This window comes from Heptranchias perlo, chromosome 1 (assembly GCF_035084215.1).
Source record: "Heptranchias perlo isolate sHepPer1 chromosome 1, sHepPer1.hap1, whole genome shotgun sequence".
Lineage (NCBI taxonomy): Eukaryota > Metazoa > Chordata > Chondrichthyes > Hexanchiformes > Hexanchidae > Heptranchias > Heptranchias perlo.
The window spans coordinates 62,569,591-62,589,226 of record NC_090325.1 but is presented as its reverse complement, the minus strand read 5'-3'; the positions used below and the strand labels follow the sequence as shown (position 1 = coordinate 62,589,226).

The 19,636-nt window shown below is 44.3% G+C and overlaps 1 protein-coding gene across 1 annotated transcript in view; it reads right to left on the bottom strand.

Annotated features, from left to right (window-relative positions):
- itga1 (integrin, alpha 1) overlaps positions 1–19,636 on the bottom strand; it is a 193,649-nt gene that overhangs the window by 115,141 nt on the left and 58,872 nt on the right. Inside the window, exon 7 of the mRNA XM_067985617.1 lies at positions 7,929–8,077. Coding sequence (XP_067841718.1) covers positions 7,929–8,077 — 149 coding nt within the window. The remainder of the gene's footprint in view (positions 1–7,928; positions 8,078–19,636) is intronic.

Here is a 19,636-nt window from a genome sequence, read left to right as displayed (position 1 = left end):
TTTGAACCAGGCATGTCATTTGACCTTTCCATGTTCCGGTTTTTCCTCCACTATCCCAAAATAGACTGCATACATTATTCCCCGAGATAGCTTGCCAATTCATAAAAGGAGTACAATAATGGGTTGTCCTTCTGTGAACTCAAATGTCTTAACTGAAACTTATTGGCTTAAAACCGAGAGGTTATACCTATCAGGAAAGATTGAGCAGGCTGGGGCTCTTTTCTCTAGAAAAGAGAAGACTGAGGGGTGACCTGATAGAGGTCTTCAAGATTATGAAAGGGTTTGATAGGGTAGATGTAGGGAAGATGTTTCCATTTGTGGGGGAGACCAGAACTAGGGACCATAAATATAAGATAGTCATTAATACATCCAATAGGGAATTCAGGAGAAACTTCATTAGTCAGAGAGCGGTTGGAATGTGGAACTCGTTGGAGTAGTTGATGCGACTTGCATAGATACATTTAAGGGGAAGCTAGATAAACACATTAGAAAGAAAGGAATAGAAGGATATGCTGATAGGGTTAGGTGAAGTAGGGAGGGAGGAGGCTTTTGTGGAGCATAAACACCGGTATGGACCTGTTGGGCTGAATGACCTGTTTCTGTGCTGTATATTCTATGTAAAAATACCACTAGATGTTTTTAATGCTTTGCAAAACCATTTCACAAGTTGGAAGACAAACTAATATCTTATCGGTTTTTCTTTTTTTAAATAAGCCATCAGTAACTGCAACAACAACTTATATTTACACAAGGCTTCCTCATTTCTCAGGGCATTTTACAATAAGGAGGAAATGGACACCGAGCATGGGGAAAGGGGAATAGAATAGAGGGGCTAGAATGGGGAACCAAAAACATGATCAAAAATGAATGTTTGAAGGAGATTTTTGAAAGCAGGGAGTGAGAAAGACAAGTGGGCCAGGTGGAGGGAATAGGGTAGAGAGTTCCAGAGAGCAGGAATATTGTGGCTGGACAAATGGCCGCCAATGCTGGACCAGAGGGAGCGAGGTGTGAGGAGAAATCTGATGTTCAACAATTGGAAGGTGTGTATCTGTGGATATAATATGGGAGGGTGGGGCAAGGCCATAGAAAGATATGAAAACAAAGATGAGAAGTTTGGAATCAACACGCAGAGGCAAGAGAAATCAATGGGGTTTGGAGAGGATAAGGTGATGGGAGTGTGAGACTTAGTTAGGTAGAGGAAACGAGCTGTGGCATTTTGAATGAGGTACAACTGTGGAGGCTTGAGGACAGCTAGGAGGAAATGGATTAGGCTTTCAGCAGCAGATGGGGAGCAATGGAGTGCACATGGACAATGTTATGGATGTGGTGAAAAATGGTTTTGGTAATGGAGTGGATGTTGAAGATGACTTGATTCAGCTTGAGATTGGAAAGGTTGATGGAACTGTTCCTGGTGAGAGCTGAAGAGGATGGCTTTAATTTTGTCATGCAGCTGGAGAAAGATTTGGATCATCCAGGTCTTGATATCAGACAGGCAATTTGAAAGTGTGGCAACTCCCCGTGGATCAATGTAGAAAAGTGTGAGGTAGAGATGTACGTAATCAGTGTGTATATGATGGTTGCCCATGTGCTTCCATATAATGTCACCAAGTGAAAAGAAGCGGCCAAGGATGAATCCCTGGGATACATTGGAGATAACCATGTGAGAAGAGCAGGAAAAGAATTGACAGAAATGTACTGCCTGTGTTGAATTAAATAAGTATGGAACCAGCAGAGAGTATTGTTCAGGGGTGGACGGCAGAGAAGTGCACTGGAGAAGGATAGAGTGCACAACAGTACTAAGGCAGCAGAGAAGTCAGGGAGCCATGGGGCTTGAATTTACACGTAAATTGCGGGTGCGTTGGAGGTGGGGGTCTGGGAAAATTGCAGAAATGCAGAGCGGGTTCGGAAGCCAGCTCCAACCCGCCGACTTCCGAGTTCCCCACGGACGCACCTGTGTGCGCGCAGGCGTCCCGAATCCGGAAGTCCCAGTGGCAATTAAAGTCGGCGGAATAATAATTAAAGAGCCAAATGTACCTCATTGAGGTACTTTAGGCACTTTACTTGTGACATACTAGGTAGTTAGAACGATTTTTAATTTACCTGGGCGGCTTTCCCGTAGCTTCTGATTCATGCCTGGTGAAACCAGGCATGAAGGGCCGGATCAGTCAAAAATAAACAAAATAAATTAAATAAAAAACCATCGCACGAAGTTAAAATGCAAAATCAACCTACCTTTCCACCCTGCTCCGATGTCCGATGTCTCCCTCTCCAATTTCCCCCACGTCACCCCACAATGTCCCCTCGATCTTCGCCTCTCCCCCCCCGATCTTCGCCTCTCCCCCCTCGATCTTCGCCTCTCCCCCCTCGATCTTCCCCTCTCCCCCCTCGATCTTCCCCTCTCCCCCCTCGATCTTCCCCTCTCCCCCCTCGATCTTCCCCTCTCCCCCCTCGATCTTCCCCTCTCCCCCCTCGATCTTCCCCTCTCCCCCCTCGATCTTCCCCTCTCCCCCCTCGATCTTCCCCTCTCCCCCCTCGATCTTCCCCCCTCCACCCCCGATCTTCCCCTCTCCCCCCCCCCGATCTTCCCTTCTCCCCCCCCAATCTTCCACTCTCCCCATCCCCCCTGATCTTCCGCTCCAGTGCCAGATGACGTCTCACTCTCTCTCTTTCTTTCCCCCCCCCACCACTCGCATTGCAGCTCCTGTCAATCAGGCTGGCTGCCGGGTGCGAAACCTGGAGAGCACATTAATCACCATCAATTACGATGTGATCGCGTCGGAAACATAAGTTTTGTTTATTCGGGTTTGCCATGCACACCTTCACCCCTCCCCCACTGCCAACCCGCCATCATTTCAAAATTGAGCCCATGGTCACAGTTACACAGGGTGTAGTTTGTGACTTTGACCTGTGTAGTTTGGATACTATGGGCATCTTGGAAGCCAGGGTGGAGGAACATGAATAAATGGTTGGTGGCAGAGTTGGAAGTGTAACTGTGAGGCAACAACACACTCCAGGTCTTTGGCGAGGCAAGGAACACTTGAGACAGGGCACTAATGGGAGAATGTGGAGTTGTTGAAGAAAGGTTTCTTGAGGAGAGGAGTAACAATGATGGTTTTAAGGGTGGGGACAGTGTCGGTTGGGTTGATCTCAGCAAGAATGGAGTGAGGCAGGGATGAGAGACGTCAAATAAAACAAAGAGGTATTTTGTGAGCCACATATAGCTCTTCTGCATGTTGCCTTAGTTATCTTGAGCACAAACTTTTGGCATATTTTCTCACATTCATCAGCACCAGCTACTTCCATAAGTGGGCCTCAAATCTATGATCTGGAGTGTAAAATTTTTCTGCCCAACATAGAGTCATAGAGTCATAGAGTTATACAGCACGGATAGAGGCCCTTCGGCCCATCGTGTCCGCGCCGGCCATCAGCCCTGTCTACTCTAATCCCATATTCCAGCATTTGGTCCGTAGCCTTGTATGCTATGGCATTTCAAGTGCTCATCCAAATGCTTCTTGAATGTTGTGAGGGTTCCTGCCTCCACAACCCTTTCAGGCAGTGAGTTCCAGACTCCAACCACCCTCTGGGTAAAAAAGTTCTTTCTCAAATCCCCTCTAAACCTCCCGCCTTTTACCTTGAATCTATGTCCCCTTGTTATAGAACCCTCAACGAAGGGAAAAAGCTCCTTAGTATCCATCCTATCTGTGCCCCTCATAATTTTGTACACCTCAATCATGTCCCCCCTCAGCCTCCTCTGCTCCAAGGAAAACAAACCCAATCTTCCCAGTCTCTCTTCATAGCTGAAGCGCTCCAGCCCTGGTAACATCCTGGTGAATCTCCTCTGCACCCTCTCCAAAGCGATCACATCCTTCCTGTAGTGTGGCGACCAGAACTGCACACAGTTCTCCAGCTGTGGCCTAACCAGTGTTTTATACAGCTCCATCATAACCTCCTTGCTCTTATATTCTATGCCTCGGCTAATAAAGGCAAGTATCCCATATGCCTTCTTTACCACCTTATCTACCTGTTCCGCCGCCTTCAGGGATCTGTGAACTTGCACACCAAGATCCCTCTGACCCTAAGTAAATGCTAGTGATACCCAGGAATCATAACAGAGAGCCCTTGCACCCTACTGCAATGTATCATGTGCTACCACATGATTCCCCTCTCTTCAAAAGCAGACTGAATGTCCACTCTTATCAGACCAAGACTCGACCTCTGATCCGACAAATAGATAGTAAGCAGTTTAACACAATGAAACATGCATTTCTCTACTCTTCTCAATACATAAAATAATAGACACCGCTCACCTTTCTCTCTAAATACAGACTTTAAAATATAAATTCACTTCTTGTGCTGTAGAATACTCTACTAAACATTAGTTCAGCTGTTTCAGTAGTTGGCCCAAAATTTAAAGAACATAGAGCCCTCTGGTGAGCCACTCGCCTGCAGAATACTGAGCCACTGAGCTGCTCTAGTACCCACAGTATTTATGCGCCTGGTCCAGTTCAGTTTTGGCTCAATGGTGCCCCCAGGATATTGCTGGAGGTGGACTTAGCGATGGTAATGCCATTGAATGTCAAGGGGAGGTAGTTAGTCTCTCTCTTGTTGGAGATGGTGTAAGATATTGCCTAGAACATCTAAGTATCCCAGCATGCTTTTTCAACAGGCCAAGAAGTCCTTGACTCGATCTAGCAAACTATCAATCTCCCACAATAGCCAAACTGACGGGTTGCTAATAACAAAATGGGGGGAGTCCTTGACTAGATCTAGCAAGCTATCAATCTCCCACAATAGCCAAACTGATGGGCTGTGAATGATAAGTCGATGAGATCTGGCAGTTATCGAAGCCCTTAATTTGATCTAAGGCTATCAATCTCCCACAATAGCTGGACTGAAAAGAAAACAAACAACAGCAAGGTTTAAAACAATACAAGAAGTTCCAAATGTTGAGGCAGAGTAGGAAGAGCCCTGACATCAACCCTCCTCCCAACAGCATCCTGGGTAACATTGTTTTTGTTGTATTAATCGCTTTAACTTGTTGAAATTACCGGGCCGTTCTTAAGCGTAAGAACTGTGCTTTGCTAGTGAGTCAGCTTGTTAACTCTGTGACTGCTATGTGTTCTTTTAAATCTGCTATTAATAAAATATACTTGCTACACACCATATTGGTTTGGTCTCCTTCTGAACCTCTTACAATGGTCATCGCCACTTATGTAGCACAAATGTTACTTGCCACTGATTAGCCCAAGCCTGGATTTTGTCCAAGACTTGCTGATGCGGGCATGGACTGCCTCATTATCTGAGTTAATGCATCTTTGCATCTGACTTCAGCTGTGATGACTGGCGAGTAGGAATTCTGCACTTCACTCTGTACGTCTGCATTCTGGTTGTGATAAGGTTGGCTTGCATATGATTAAGATTGAGACAGTCCAAAGACAGGCTAATTTAGGCATCTTGTAAACTTTAGATGTGAATATTAGATTCGAGTTCAGTTTTCTTGTGAGTACATGTCAAAAAGGGAAAAGATTGGTCTGATGCCCTTTAACGTAAGCAGACTCAACACCGGAAAGTCAGATAATACATATTGAGATTTAACATTCAACAATCTTGCATAGTAGATGCTGACAATTTCTGTTAAAAAGATCCACAAGACCTAAAAACAAACAATAGTTTAACCGTTTTTTTTACATATACTTATTTCCTAGCATGCAATAAAATTGTATATTTTTGGCATCACTGGAAATTGGCTTGATCCAATCATTCTGGACTTTGAAGTTAAAATCAAAGGCTGCAAAGAAAGGTGTAGAAGTAGTGCAGTGTAATCAGACTCATGAACAGATGCTACCCTGGATAATAGTACAGTTAGGACAGATTGCTTGTGTGCTGACCTCTTGTTCATTGGAAGCAGCACTACAGCATGCATGTGGAGCCCACTCAATAAAAGAACTGATTGTTCTGTTACTTCAGTAGCTGCATACACTTGTCAAGAGGAGCAGAGGATAGGTTTCCAGTTGTTAACTTTCTCCAGAATTATCAATCAACCCCAACAGACTACTGGTATTACATGTACCTTTTCTCAACTTATTCGAATTTTCATACTTTTCGGGCCAGTTCTCGGCCCGACGCTAGCAGTGTGTGCCTAATCAAACAGGCGGGACAGGACTGTTAAATTGGTCGGGGGCCCTCACTGTAATGAAATAGGCGGGCTGCCAGCTTTAGCCTGCTGTTGATTGGCAACTTACCTAATCGGGGCCTTCAATTTCCAGCGTTCCTGCAGCTATTTAAAGGCAGCCTGCACCTCTTAAAGGGCAACCTGAAGGCAACTAAAGACATCGCAAGGGATGCAGGTACTTCAAGGGCCCCTCGCTTTTCTGACACTACAATGGAGGTCCTGGTGGGGGAGGTTGTAAGAGGAGGGATATCCTCTTCGGCCCTGGTCTTCACAACGGACAATAATTACATAATCAAGAATGATCTATCTGTGCAGAAGTATTGGGAAAAGTAAACGGGGGCAACATTTCTTTAGTGACATTAGATAGTTATATTGCACTTGATAACAGCTATATCAAATTAACCAAAGTTGAATGAATAGTGTAATAAATTGGCTTCACCTTATCAAATATTTTACTTCAGCAGCTGATTTTCTTTAATGAGTTTTGCATACTGATAGTATGGAACCTTTCAATTTTCTATTTTTTCAATATGAGTGTTGAAACACCATATCAATTTCAAGACAACAAAATAGCCACAATTCCCTGAGATGCCTCTACAGTTCCTCCCATTAGCCATGATGTGGAGATGCCGGTGATGGACTGGGGTGGACAAATGTAAGGAATCTTACAACACCAGGTTATAGTCCAACAGTTTTATTTGAAAATCACAAGCTTTCGGAGCTTACCTCCTTCGTCAGGTGAGTGAAGCGTTCTAAAAACACATATCATATATTAGGCTGGGAGGCGATCACAGCAATCAAAGGTGTCATTGGTGTTCAGACAGGTTAGCCACGGAAAACATTACATCCCAGTATACTGAATACACAATGGGTCAGATTACAAAGACAGAGAGAGAAAGAGACCCGAAAGGCAGAGAGAGAGAGAATGTCCAGTTGTACATTCTTTCCAACTGGACATTCTCTCTCTCTCTCTGCCTTTCGGGTCTCTTTCTCTCTCTGTCTTTGTAATCTGACCCATTGTGTATTCAGTATACTGGGATGTAATGTTTTCCGTGGCTAACCTGTCTGAACACCAATGACACCTTTGATTGCTGTGATCGCCTCCCAGCCTAATATATGATATGTGTTTTTAGAACGCTTCACTCACCTGACGAAGGAGGTAAGCTTCGAAAGCTTGTGATTTTCAAATAAAACTGTTGGACTATAACCTGGTGTTGTAAGATTCCTTACATTTGTCCTCCCATTAGCAGCACAGGACCACAACCATGTGTTCAGACATTTGGAAGGAGAAGGGTCTCAACTAATACATTGATCTCGCTGTTTCCTACCTTCATTCTGGATGAGGTTCATTTTGATACATTTCAACAACAACCACATACACCTCTGACCTAGACACTGGCAGACAGTCTTTTGAATATTTTAATCTGCTCGCTACTGAGCGTAGTGGAAGATACACCCAGTGAACAGATATACTAATTACAATAATGTGTTAATGCTCACTGAAGACAAAATCTAAGCCACTGTCATTTAAATTTCTGTGTGTATAGCACACTAATGTCTAGGTCCTAATCTTTTGACTACAGGATGAATCAGAGAAATGGGGACATGATAGCAAAGAAACAGAAACAATTGCACAGATACCCACTCCCCCTGAAAATATACTCAGCTATCCTTAGAGTCATCACCACACTGCATTTATAATCATATACATTATAAAGCAGTTTATAGCCAATGATTTTACATTCAGAGTACTAACCTGGCATATTCAATTCCAAGAGCTGTCTTCGTCTCATTTCCACCCCCCTGCTTTATCTTTTTAGCAGCTTCTAGGAGATCTTCTGTTGTGTTGTACTGATTGAGACTGACTTCATGTGTGACTTTATGACCATACTGCATAATTCCAACCTAAATTATCAGTGAGAAAAAGAACATTACTACAATGAGATTACAAGCATTATTCTTACATTTTGTTTTAAAAATCCTGAGAATCATTAGGAAGCAGTGTAATTATTTTATTATGTCTGAAAATTTTGCAGCATTTAATATGGTAATGAATATAATGAGTTGTACTGCTCTAAGGTGTGGCACAGATTTAGGGCACATTTTGCATGAAAAGATCTTTACACCACAAGACACAAGTCTTTTTAGTACTGATCTGGTGCAGTTAAGTTAATTTCTTGATGCAATTGGCCCCAAGAATCTGTGGCCCTTCCAGTGTACTCCTGCTGTAACTTTGACAGGCGTCCACTGGAAGGACCACAATTTAGGCCACAACACAGAAATGTCAGAACCCGGCCTTGCAGGAGAATTTCTGTATAGTTTTGTAAAAGGTGAAGCCTTTAAATGCCCCTTACAAGAGCACTGGCTTAAGTGGGGGGGGGGGTGGGACTGGAGGAGACCACTCCAAAAATTGGGGTTCCCACATCCCTGGCCTCTCAATCAGTGGCCAGTAGCTGTGGTGAGACCAAGTATACCACAATGTCAAATGGCAGAAATGGTGCCTATCTGGGGGTCCTGACCAAGATGAAAGAGGACCACAATTTATTTTTTATACATAAAGGGGACCACTCGGTACAACTGCCCATTGTTTTTTGGCTGTAAGGGGGGACATCATGGCACCCCGGCAGACTGCTCTTCTGTCAGACTTTCTGGCCTCTTCGGCGGGTGGGAACTCTAGATGTGCCCCTATTGGCATGAGTGCCCACCATTGCCATGCAAGGCAGGAACCACCCCCTGACCCTGCAGTCTTTGCCAGTATCAGCAGTGAAGGTACTTTATATCTCAGCACTTACACTGGATTTCCAACCACCCCATGGATTTTGGAGCCATTATTTATCTATAATATATTCAGGAGAAATAGGGAAGGTATAAAAGGAGGGTTGAAGGGGGGACAGAATTGATCCTGGATTTATTTCCGGGTTTAACGTCGGAGCAGAAAAGTACAGGCTTCCCACTGGGAATGCCAAGTCCAAAAATTTTGCGGTCGTGACCCAAAAAAACCAACTATTTTCAACTCCCACCTGTCCCGAACCCACCTGTTTTTGGGGTTTAAAATCACCCCCAAAGATTGGCAGGTAAAACAGTAAATGAGCAATGGGAGGACTTGAAGGAAGAGATAATTCAGGTACGGACTAAAAACATTCCAAGAGGGGGAAAGGAAGGGCATCCAAAGCTAGAGGTTCCTGGATGACTAAAGAAATTGAGATTAAAATGAAACAGATAAAGGAGGCTTATGATAAATGTCAGGTTCATAATACAATATAGAATCAAGCAGAATACAGAGGAGAATAGAAAATAGAAAAAAGAGCAAAGAGTATATGAGAAAAAATTAGAGGATTCCGTAAAAGGGAACACTAAAATCTTTTATAAATATATAAAGAGTAAAAGGATAGTCAAAGGAAGAGCGATGTCGCTAAGGGACCAAAAAGGCAATCTTCTTGTGGAGGCAGAGGGCATGGTTGAAGTACTAAATGAGTACTTTACATCTGTCTTCACAAAAGAAGAGGATGCTACCAATGTCATAGTAAAGAAGGAGGTAGTAGAGAAATTGGATATGATAAAAATGGATAAAGAGGAGGTACTTAAAAGGCAATAAGTCTGGTCAGATCAATCTGCATCAGATCCTTGGCATTAAGAACACAAACATATGTCTGATTTCTCCAGGTATTTAGTCAAACATGCAGCCATGTTCCTTGGCATTAGAGAAAAAAATATATACAACCCTGCAGGTTGGATCTTCAGTTCAAGCTTCTAGAACATGAATCATTTAATCTCTCAGTCTTAGAGAAACTTGGATTTTTATTACGAGTGAAAAGCCAAAATTTTACCAAAAAGTTCTACAGCAAAGTTGCTGAACTAACTACTTGAAAATGTTAGAGAAACTCAAAGCATGCTCCAGAATGTTGTAAAGATTTAAAATGGTGCAGTCTTCATTAAAAAAAATTGACAAACATCTTTTTGTTAGGGGTGGGAGAAGTGTCAAAAGAACATGCTTCATTTGATATCGCAGACAAGTAACAATACGATTCAACACAATTTACATCATAGCATCAGGTGTTTCCAAATTAAAAAATAATTCTTAATGAAAGGGCAGAGCCCCTTTAAAAGTTCAGTGTTACTGGCCAGTTTTAATACAGGCGCAGGCCCTTGCAAGTGGTGTTAGGCTTTTGGTCTTAGAGGACATATGCTGGAATGTCTTTATAAATACAATATTCCTGCCAAGTGTTTGCTTCATGGAGACAAGCCAATGACCCTGTGGAAAATGATTGGATTTCAGGAGGATGCAGAGATAAATAAAGCAAAATTACAGTGGAAGGCGATGGAAAGTTGCCATACTGCTGTCAGTGCAATAACTAGTCTAGGAGGTTGTTGTAGCAGTTTCCTCTTGAAACAAGCTGTCTTGTTTAGTTTCCTGTATAAGGAGTGGCAGCTGATCAAGACCAGATGTACAAAAGCTGCATTTATATGAAGTAGAGCGACTGTAACTTGCAAGTCACAGGCTCCAACTACAGATGTTCCTTTCTGTGCTCTCACAGAGTAAGTACTGTAATAATCTAAAGATAGCAGCAAACAGAAGGGGTTCACTGTCACTTTTACATTAAATGAGAGATACAAGAGCCAATGGTTTACACCAAAAAATGAAGAACATAATTTCTTTTATAAATATTGGAAACAATATTTAGATTAAGGAAGCCCATAGCTCTGATTTACACAGTGGCAGAAGCAATAAATTTCCTCCTCAGTTATGTCAGTAAACTAATCTGGTTGGGCAAGGAAGGAAAAATCAGGCAGGGAGATGAGTGCTGACTCTGCACCATCTGATGCCACTTCCACAATTTCCTGCCAGAAGTGCCATCAGATATACAATTTGTCTCCCCAAATATGCAGGAGGTGAATTGTAATTGGATGCAAGTGGCCGCAATACATCATACGATGCACTTCCCATGATTTTCACCTTGGCAACACGGGACACTAGGATTAGTGTGCAGAGCGATTGATTGGACTAATCAAAGTGAGAGATTGAGGAAAAAAAAATTCCAATTTTTTTTTAAACTTCTGCCAGCACTGCTGTGCAAGAGTCACAGATATTTCCCTCCCACCCTCCCGCACCCGAGGTGATCTGTTGGAGGCAGAAGCACCAAAACTATTCTGACTCCACGTGCACAATTTTAATATGTCAGCAGAAGAGTCCAGGGTGGGGGGAGGTAATTTGCGGGCGCCAAACCCGGAAGGGAAGTAAGCGGGTTACGAACGATCGCAACCCTAATCAGACCAATCAAAGCCTCTTCCGGGTTTTGCACCCGGCAGCCAATTGACAGGAGCTGCACATCCGGGGGTGGGATGGGGCGGGGGGGGAAGAAAGAGAGAGAGACCTCAATGGCAGTTAGGATAGAAATGGTGGGGGGGGCGGGAAAGCAAATATTAAAGTGGAGACATCGGACATTGGGATCAGAAAGAAGACATCGGACATCGGGATCAGAGGGCAGACATCGGACATCGGGATCAGAGGGCAGACATCGGGATCAGAGGGCAGATATCGGGATCAGAGGGCAGACATCGGGATCAGAGGGCAGACATCGGGAACAGAGGGCTGATATCGGACATCGGGATCAGAGGGCAGACATCGGATGTCGGGATCAGAGGGCAGACATCGGGATCAGAGAGCAGACATCGGGATCAGAATTGGGGTGGGTGGGGGTCCAGACAACATTGTTTTTCAAGGCACGATTATTTAATTTGTTTGCATTTGGCAATGTAATGTTATTTAATTTATTTACTTTACTTTTGCCTGATCCGGTCCTTCCCGTCTGGTTTCACCAGGCGTGACTCGGAAGCCATGCGAAAGCCGCCCAGGCAATGTTAAAATCTTTTTAACTATCCAATACACAAAAAATAAAGTACCTCAATGAGGTACATTTACTTCTTTAATTATCAGCCAGCCGGATTTAAGTGGGGGACGGGACTTCCTGGTGACTGCTGTACGCACGCACACAGATTTGCCTGAGTCTCATTCAAAAATGGTTCCAGCCGGAATGTCTGCCCGCTCCCAAAAACAGCGATTTTGATTGGCCCCTGCCCCCAACCCACCCGTTTTGCCCTTTTAAAATCGTGCTCCAGGAAATCATCCAGGGTTAGGGGTGTAGACATGGGGCGGATAGAAGTCCCATCCCACCAAAAGTTCCACTGCCATTGTGGCAGAGAAGAAGAGAAGACTGAGGGGTGACCTGATATTGGTCTTTAAGATTATGAAAGGGTTTGATAGGGTAGATGTAGAGAAGGTGATTCCACTTGCGGGGCAGACCAGAACTAGGAGCCATAAATATAAAATAGTCACTAATAAATCTAACAGGGAATTCAAGAGAAACTTCTTCACCCAGAGAGTGGTAAAAATGTGGAACTCGTTTCCACAAGGAATAGTTGAGGCGACTAGCATAGATACATTTAAGGGGAAGCTAGATAAATACATCAGGGAGAAAGGAATAGAAAGATATGTTGATAGGGTTAGATGAAGAAGGGTGGGAGGAGGCTCACATGGAGCATAAACACTGGCATGGAACTGTTGGGCCGAATGGCCTGTTTCTGTGCTGTACATTCTTTGTAATTCTTTGTAAGATCTGTCCCAGTGAGTTTACCACAGAAATCTGCTGCCATCTAATTTCCTAACTTTTCTCCCCGGTGATAAATAATTAAATGAAAATGGGAACATGTCCAGATATTGGGCATTATGTATTGTGATGGTCATGTGCATTGGCGATATTTTATTTTACTTTTTGCCAGTTTTCTCACTCCTCTCCCGATGATACTGACTGGCTGACTTTTTGCTGGGGTACGGTTCCACTGGAGTTTATAGTCCCCCAGTACCACTCTGAAATGGTCATCCTTCATGTTTGAATCTAGAAAGTGAATGCTAGCAGCTTATTTGACAGTGAAAGGATATCTCAGCAAAGCTCTATCCTGTCCTAACCTGATACTTTTTAGTCTGATAATGCTCCTGTGAAGTGCCTTAGGACTTTACTATGTTAAAGGTGCTATATAAATGCAAGTTGTTGTTGATATCTGCACGCACACATTTTCTAGCAAGGGTCGTTAGTCAGCGATCAGGAGATGGACCTCTGGTTGATCTTCTTCCTCCCTGAGCCATTGGCATTGAAGGTGAACTGTCACCCCACCTAAAATTAGCACCAACTGGGATCACATTGGGGACGTTCCTGGCATTTAGGACTATGGGGAACTGTGTTGATGTTTCCCTTCTGTAGCTGGTGGGCATCATGGACATTTTACATGACTCCTGGCAACACATGGGCATGATACTATAGTGGTTATGTTACTGGACTAGTAATCCAGAGGCTAGGACAATGCAGACAATGCAGACAAACCCCACCACAGCAGTTTGAGAATTTGAATTCAGTTTAAAAAAATCTGAAAATGAAAAGCTGGTATCAGTAGAAGTAATCCTGAAGCTGTCAGATTGTCGTAAAAACCCAATTGGTTCATTCATGTCCTTTAGGGATGGAAAGCTGCTTTCCTTACTATAATGTGGAGATGCCGGTGATGGACTGGGGTGGACAAATGTAAGGAATCTTACAACACCAGGTTATGGTCCAACAGTTTTATTTGAAAATCACAAGCTTTCGGAGGCTTTCTCCTTCGTCAGGTGACGAAGGAGAAAGCCTCTGAAAGCTTGTGATTTTCAAATAAAACTGTTGGACTATAACGTGGTGTTGTAAGATTCCTTACATTCCTTACTATACATTGCCTATATGTGACTCCAGCCCAACATCAACTTGACTCTTAACTACCCTCTGAATGGCCTAGCAAGGTACACAGTTGTATCACCGTCTTTTCAGTGCAACTAGGGATGGGCAATAAATGCTGGTCTTGCCAGCAACATCCCGAGAATGAATTTTAAAAAAGCAGTGGGAATGAGGAGGACTGCCACAACCAATTATTTTTTCCAAACGTACGTTCCTTCTGTCGGTTACCAGTCTCAGCCATGACGTTGTGGTGAAGTATTGAGTCAGGCACTTACTCCATAGAAAGGGAGGAAAAATCAGAGAGTGACACGCCAAGCTGCTTTTGTGAAGTGAGACCCACTAAAGGAGAAAAATAGAAAATAACTAAAAAAAGAAAGACTCAGCCTCAAAATAGGAAAAAAAACCTAAAGGAAAAGCCTTTATCAATTGTCACTGGGAGATAAAGATGTAGCCCAAAACATAATTTAAAAGCTGCATAAAAAGTACAAGCAACGTATGTTGGCAGAGATTAGACCATCTTTTAGCTAGACAAGAAAACTTGGAAACTTAGCTCCACCAATCTGGCCTAGTTTTAGAATCGTCTGGCCCCTTGCCTGAACGCTGGCTGTAGTTCCCTTATACCAATAGTAGAGAGAATGAGGGAAGAAACAGAAGCTTAGAGGAAGACTCCTTCTGGCACTATGGGCAGGTCAAATAGCACTTCTGGGATAAAATCAATCCCAGTTACTTACAGCCGTGCGGTCTAGCCTTGTATATCTGGCACCCTTTAGATCAGTAAACTGCTGTCAGTAGCAACTAATCATATTTCCTGAGTTGCAAGCCCAAATTGCCTAAACTAACTTTCAAAACTGCACAAGGTTTTACACGGGAGAAAGGTTGCAGACTCAGTTTAATTTACTCATGTACTACTGGAAACATAGTCTCGGAGTACAGCTGGACTATTTCTCCAGCAAAAGGCAGTGTGGGGTCTGACTAGAACTGGAGGAATGCTGTTATGTCTGTCTGGGGAGGATAGTTGCATAATACAAATTATGTATGGTATCTGTAACTGTAACATTGCCTTATATAAATTTGCTTGATGAATTATCAGTCAGCAAAGAGTCTTAGTTGAATGCGGTCGGTTGAAAACAGGAAAGTTTATAGTTCATTGATATCGGCTTACACTGGGCAAGTAAATTATATTAAATTAAAACAATAAGGCTGCAACGGTGATGTGAATAATTCAGGCTTGAAATCATTTCCAGAAGATGACCGTTTTCTTCTTCAAAGGAGCTATTATTCTATTATCCCAATGCATGTACAGCTTTTCTATATTAATTTTGACAGTGCTGTTGCTAGGTATATTTGACATTTGAGTTCTGCAATTGCAGGCTACATAGTTCTTTTGTGTATCAGGAAAATCAGTTCAAATGGCTTCATCAAGACTTTTCTCCCCATTTATGGAACAGCAGCGAATTGAGAGATAGCGGACCTCAATCTTGGTCCACTGCAGTCGCAGGCAAAGAACAAGGCACGTCCAACACAGAACTAAATATAAATCACAACTGCAGCTGGTGATTCAAGGCATGCTGAAGAAAATGAATGCTTTCTATTATGAGAAGCAAATACTTTTTAATTGATGCACGCCGGCAGCATGTTCATCACAGTCTTCTTTTCAATTTTGGCTATGTTACATACTGCAAAAACAATAAGGCAGTATTGTAAATTTCGAGCCAGACGGCAGACAACGAGCCCATGACATCTTGATTCTTGGCAATTCTCTCTTCATTCGTCTTCTGTTATTGTTGTTAGAATGTGGGCTGCGAGCAAAGATCGCATTCTCAATTTTGAGGCCGGGGTGAGGGGTGGGGTGAAGAGGAAGAATAAATCTCTGGTTAGTGCTTGTTAGGGTTACTGCTGGTAAGAAACAGCTATGACCTTCGTAGTGTGTAGTGTGTTATTTTCCAGTAATGGATGAATTACAACATTTGAATTTGGTGCCAGTGGTATTCAGGTGTTGTGTGTCAGCTTTGGCTCCATGGTAGCACTCCTACCTCTAAGTTAGGAGGTTGTGGGTCTGAGTCCCACTGCAGAGATGTGAGCATATAATCAGGCTGACACTCCAGTGCAGTACTGTCGGAGGTGCTGTCTTTCAGGTGGACGTAAAAGATCCTATAGCAGTATTTGAAGAAGAGCAGGGAAGTTCTCCTGTGTCCTGGCCAATATTCATCCCTCAACCAAAATCACTAAAATAGATTACTTGGTCATTATCTCATTTCTGGTTGTGGGACCTTGCTGTGCCCCAATTGTCTGCTGCGTTTCCTACATTACAACAGTGACTATACTGCAAAAAAGTATTTCATTGGCGTGAAGTGCTTTGGGATGTCCTGGGATCGTGAAAAGAGCTATATAAATATAATTTTGATCTTTCTTTCTAATATCGGAAATGTTTTGTAATGTACAGAGATTAGAAACTATTGTATTTCATGTGTCAGCCATTAAAATAAATCCTGCTATCACTGCCGACCTAATCACATGGTACACAAACAAGAGTCGACTGTCCATCATTGTCCACCGTGACCCCCACGTTACAGGGAAACAAAAACCAGAAGGTGGGAAATAAAATCACTGCTTGAATGCGTGCACACACAACATCCAGTGTGTGTTCCAAGGTAGTAGCACATTCTGGGATTGAAGTGACATTGATAAACTGCTTGAGCTTCATGTTCTTGCGATTTATGATGTCATCTCAACCCTGCTACAGCCTTGTAATACATTCCAGACTATTTTATACTCTCAACAAGATAGGAGATGAAGAGACATCTGAAACAGCTGAGAAGTATGGGCTGGTTCCACTTTTGAAAAAGAAATAACCTGAATATACTGTAGTAAGTTTATCGGGCTGGAGCCATCTCAAGGGGAGAATTATTAAAAATGTTTTCCTGGCTGGTAAAAGCTGCTTTTCCAAAATAAAACCTTCTATTTTCATGTCCCAATTTTACTTGGAATTACATAGAACGTACGGCACAGAAACAGGCCATCCGACCATGCTGGTGTTAATGCTCCACACGAGCCTCCTCCCTCCTTCATCTAACGCTATCAGCATATCCTTCGACTCCTTTCTCCCTCGTGTGTTTATCTAGCTGCCCCTTAAATGCAACTATGCTAGTCGCCTCAACTATTCCTTGTGGTAGTGAGTTCCACATTCTAACCACTCTCTGGATAAAGAAGTTTCTCCTGAATTCCCTATCGGATTTATTAGTGACTATTTTAAATTTATGGCCCCTTGTTCTGGTCTCCCCCACAAGTGGAAACAAATTCTCTACCTCAACCCTATCAAATTTCTGTCTCTTCACCTCTCCTCTCCATAAAATGGCACCTCATGCTGGAGTATGAGTTCAACAGTACAAATGACCAACTGGACAGTTGGGCCCCAATATTAGCGTGGCAGCGGTGGGGGGGGGTTTGGGTAACCCACCCAATAAAAAATGTCCCTTTCCCACGCGATCACGAGTCAATTGGAGCCACTTAACGTGGCTTCCAGGTTTGCCGTCTGAAAGCCGCGGAGTGGGTGGACTGCACATCCGCATCACAGTCTGTCAGCTGGAGGAGCTTTATCTAAAGGGACAGTCCTCCAATGGCTGCTCCTGGAGCAAACGTCCACACACCAGAATGGAGCAGCACAAGGGCAAGGCTGCTCCATGATTCAGTGATGCCTCACTCCAGGTGCTACTGGATGGGGTGAGGAGGAGGAGGGATGTCTTCTACCCGGCAGATGGGAGGAAGTGGCCTGCCTCTACCACCAAGAAGGTCTGGCTCAAGGTGATAGAGGAGGTCACCAGCAGCAGCAACATATCCCATACCTGGGTCCGGTGTGGGAAGCACTTCAATGACCTAACTAGGTCAGCCAAAGTGAGTACACTTACTCATCCTCCTACACTCCGGGCTTCCACATCACTGCCCCACTCCCCAACTCACTCTGCACTGCCAACACTACTCTATCACATCATTCCTCACACCCACTTAAGGCTCATCCTCAACTTACCTGCACTTCCTCACCTCCGCATTACTCACCCCACCACTACCACTCCACCCAATCCTCATACAATGTCATGGCTCTATCTCATACTCACCCTCTGATGCGTATCTTTCACGGTCAGCCGCACCCAAACCAATGCATTCATTGGTTGACCAGGTCACCATCACTCACTCACGCATCTGTACTTTCTCCCCTTATAGGAGAAGAGAGCTCAGAATGCACGGGAGAGGGCGAGGACCGGAGGGGCGGCCACAACAAATCGTCGTCCTCACAGACTCAGAGCAGGGGGCGCTGGAGCTCAGTCGAATCCTCGAGTGCCTGTCCGTCTGGGACGCCGAGACTGGCACCCGACAAACGTCTGGTGACATTACTTTAACATTTAGCACACAAAGTATGAATTGATGTTAACATGCCTTGCCATCTTCAGCACCTCAGTATGCTCATCGCAACATGACACATCAGTGATCATGCTTAATATTGCCTTCTGTTCTCTTTCAGGGTCTTCAGCAACCACTGTGATGGCGGAGGGCGATTCCTCAGAGGAATTGCCGGCCTCTGAGGGTGCACCGTCACATCTGAGTGAGCCATCCACCAGCGCAGATACTCACACCTCGGTGGGTCCTAGTCCTCAGTTAGTTGGGTTGGCACCTGTTGAGTTACAACACACGTGAGCACGAACAGACACTGGTGGCAGGGGCAGCTGTGGAGAGTCCGCGTTGGTGGGATCACTCCTCTCCAGGCTCTGTTCAGCTGGACGCAGATGCGGAACCCTGGGGGCCATCCTTTAAAAGGAGAATGAACAAGGGACAGAAACACATTTGCGAGGTGAAGGAACTGGTGCCACGCGCACTCTCCACAATCGTGCAGAGGATGGAGGAGTCCAACTCCTGCATGAGTGGAATGGTGGCACAGGTACAGGAGGGAATCTCTGAGATAGTGAGACAGTGATGTGAGCAACTCACTGAGATACTGTCACGGGTAAATGCGGGAATGTCTGCGATGGAGAGAAGGCTAGCCTCCATTGAGCTTCAAGCACGGCTCACAAATGAGTCCATTCAGGTCCTGACAATGGCTGTTCGGACTTACAGTGAACAACGTTCAGCCGCCTTAAACAGGTGGGCAGATACACGAACACTGGTCATTTTTTTTTGATCGTTCATGGGATGTGGGCGTCGCTGGCAAGACCCGCAATTATTGCCCATCCCTAATTGCCCTTGAGAAGGTGGTGGTGAGCCGCCTTCTTGAACCGCTGCAGTCCGTGTGGTGAAGGTTCTCCCACAGTGCTATTAGGAAGGGAGATCCAGAATTTTGATCCAGTCAAATATATTTCCAAGTCGGGATGGTGTGTGACTTGGAGGGGAACATGCAGGTGGTGTTGTTCCCATGTGCCTGCTGCCCTTGTCCTTCTAGGTGGTAGAGGTCGCGGGTTTGGGATGTGCTGTCGACGAAGCCTTGGCGAGTTGCTGCAATGCATCCTGTGGATGGTACACACTGCAGCCACAGTGGTGAAGGGAGTGAATGTTTAGGGTGGTGGATGGGGTGCCAATCAAGTGGGCAGCTTTGTCGTGGATGGTGTTGAGCTTCTTGAGTGTTGTCGGAGCTGCACTCATCCATGCAAGTGGAAAGTATTCCATCACACTCCTGACTTGTGCCTTGCAGATGATGGAAAGGTTTTGGGGAGTCAGGAGGTGA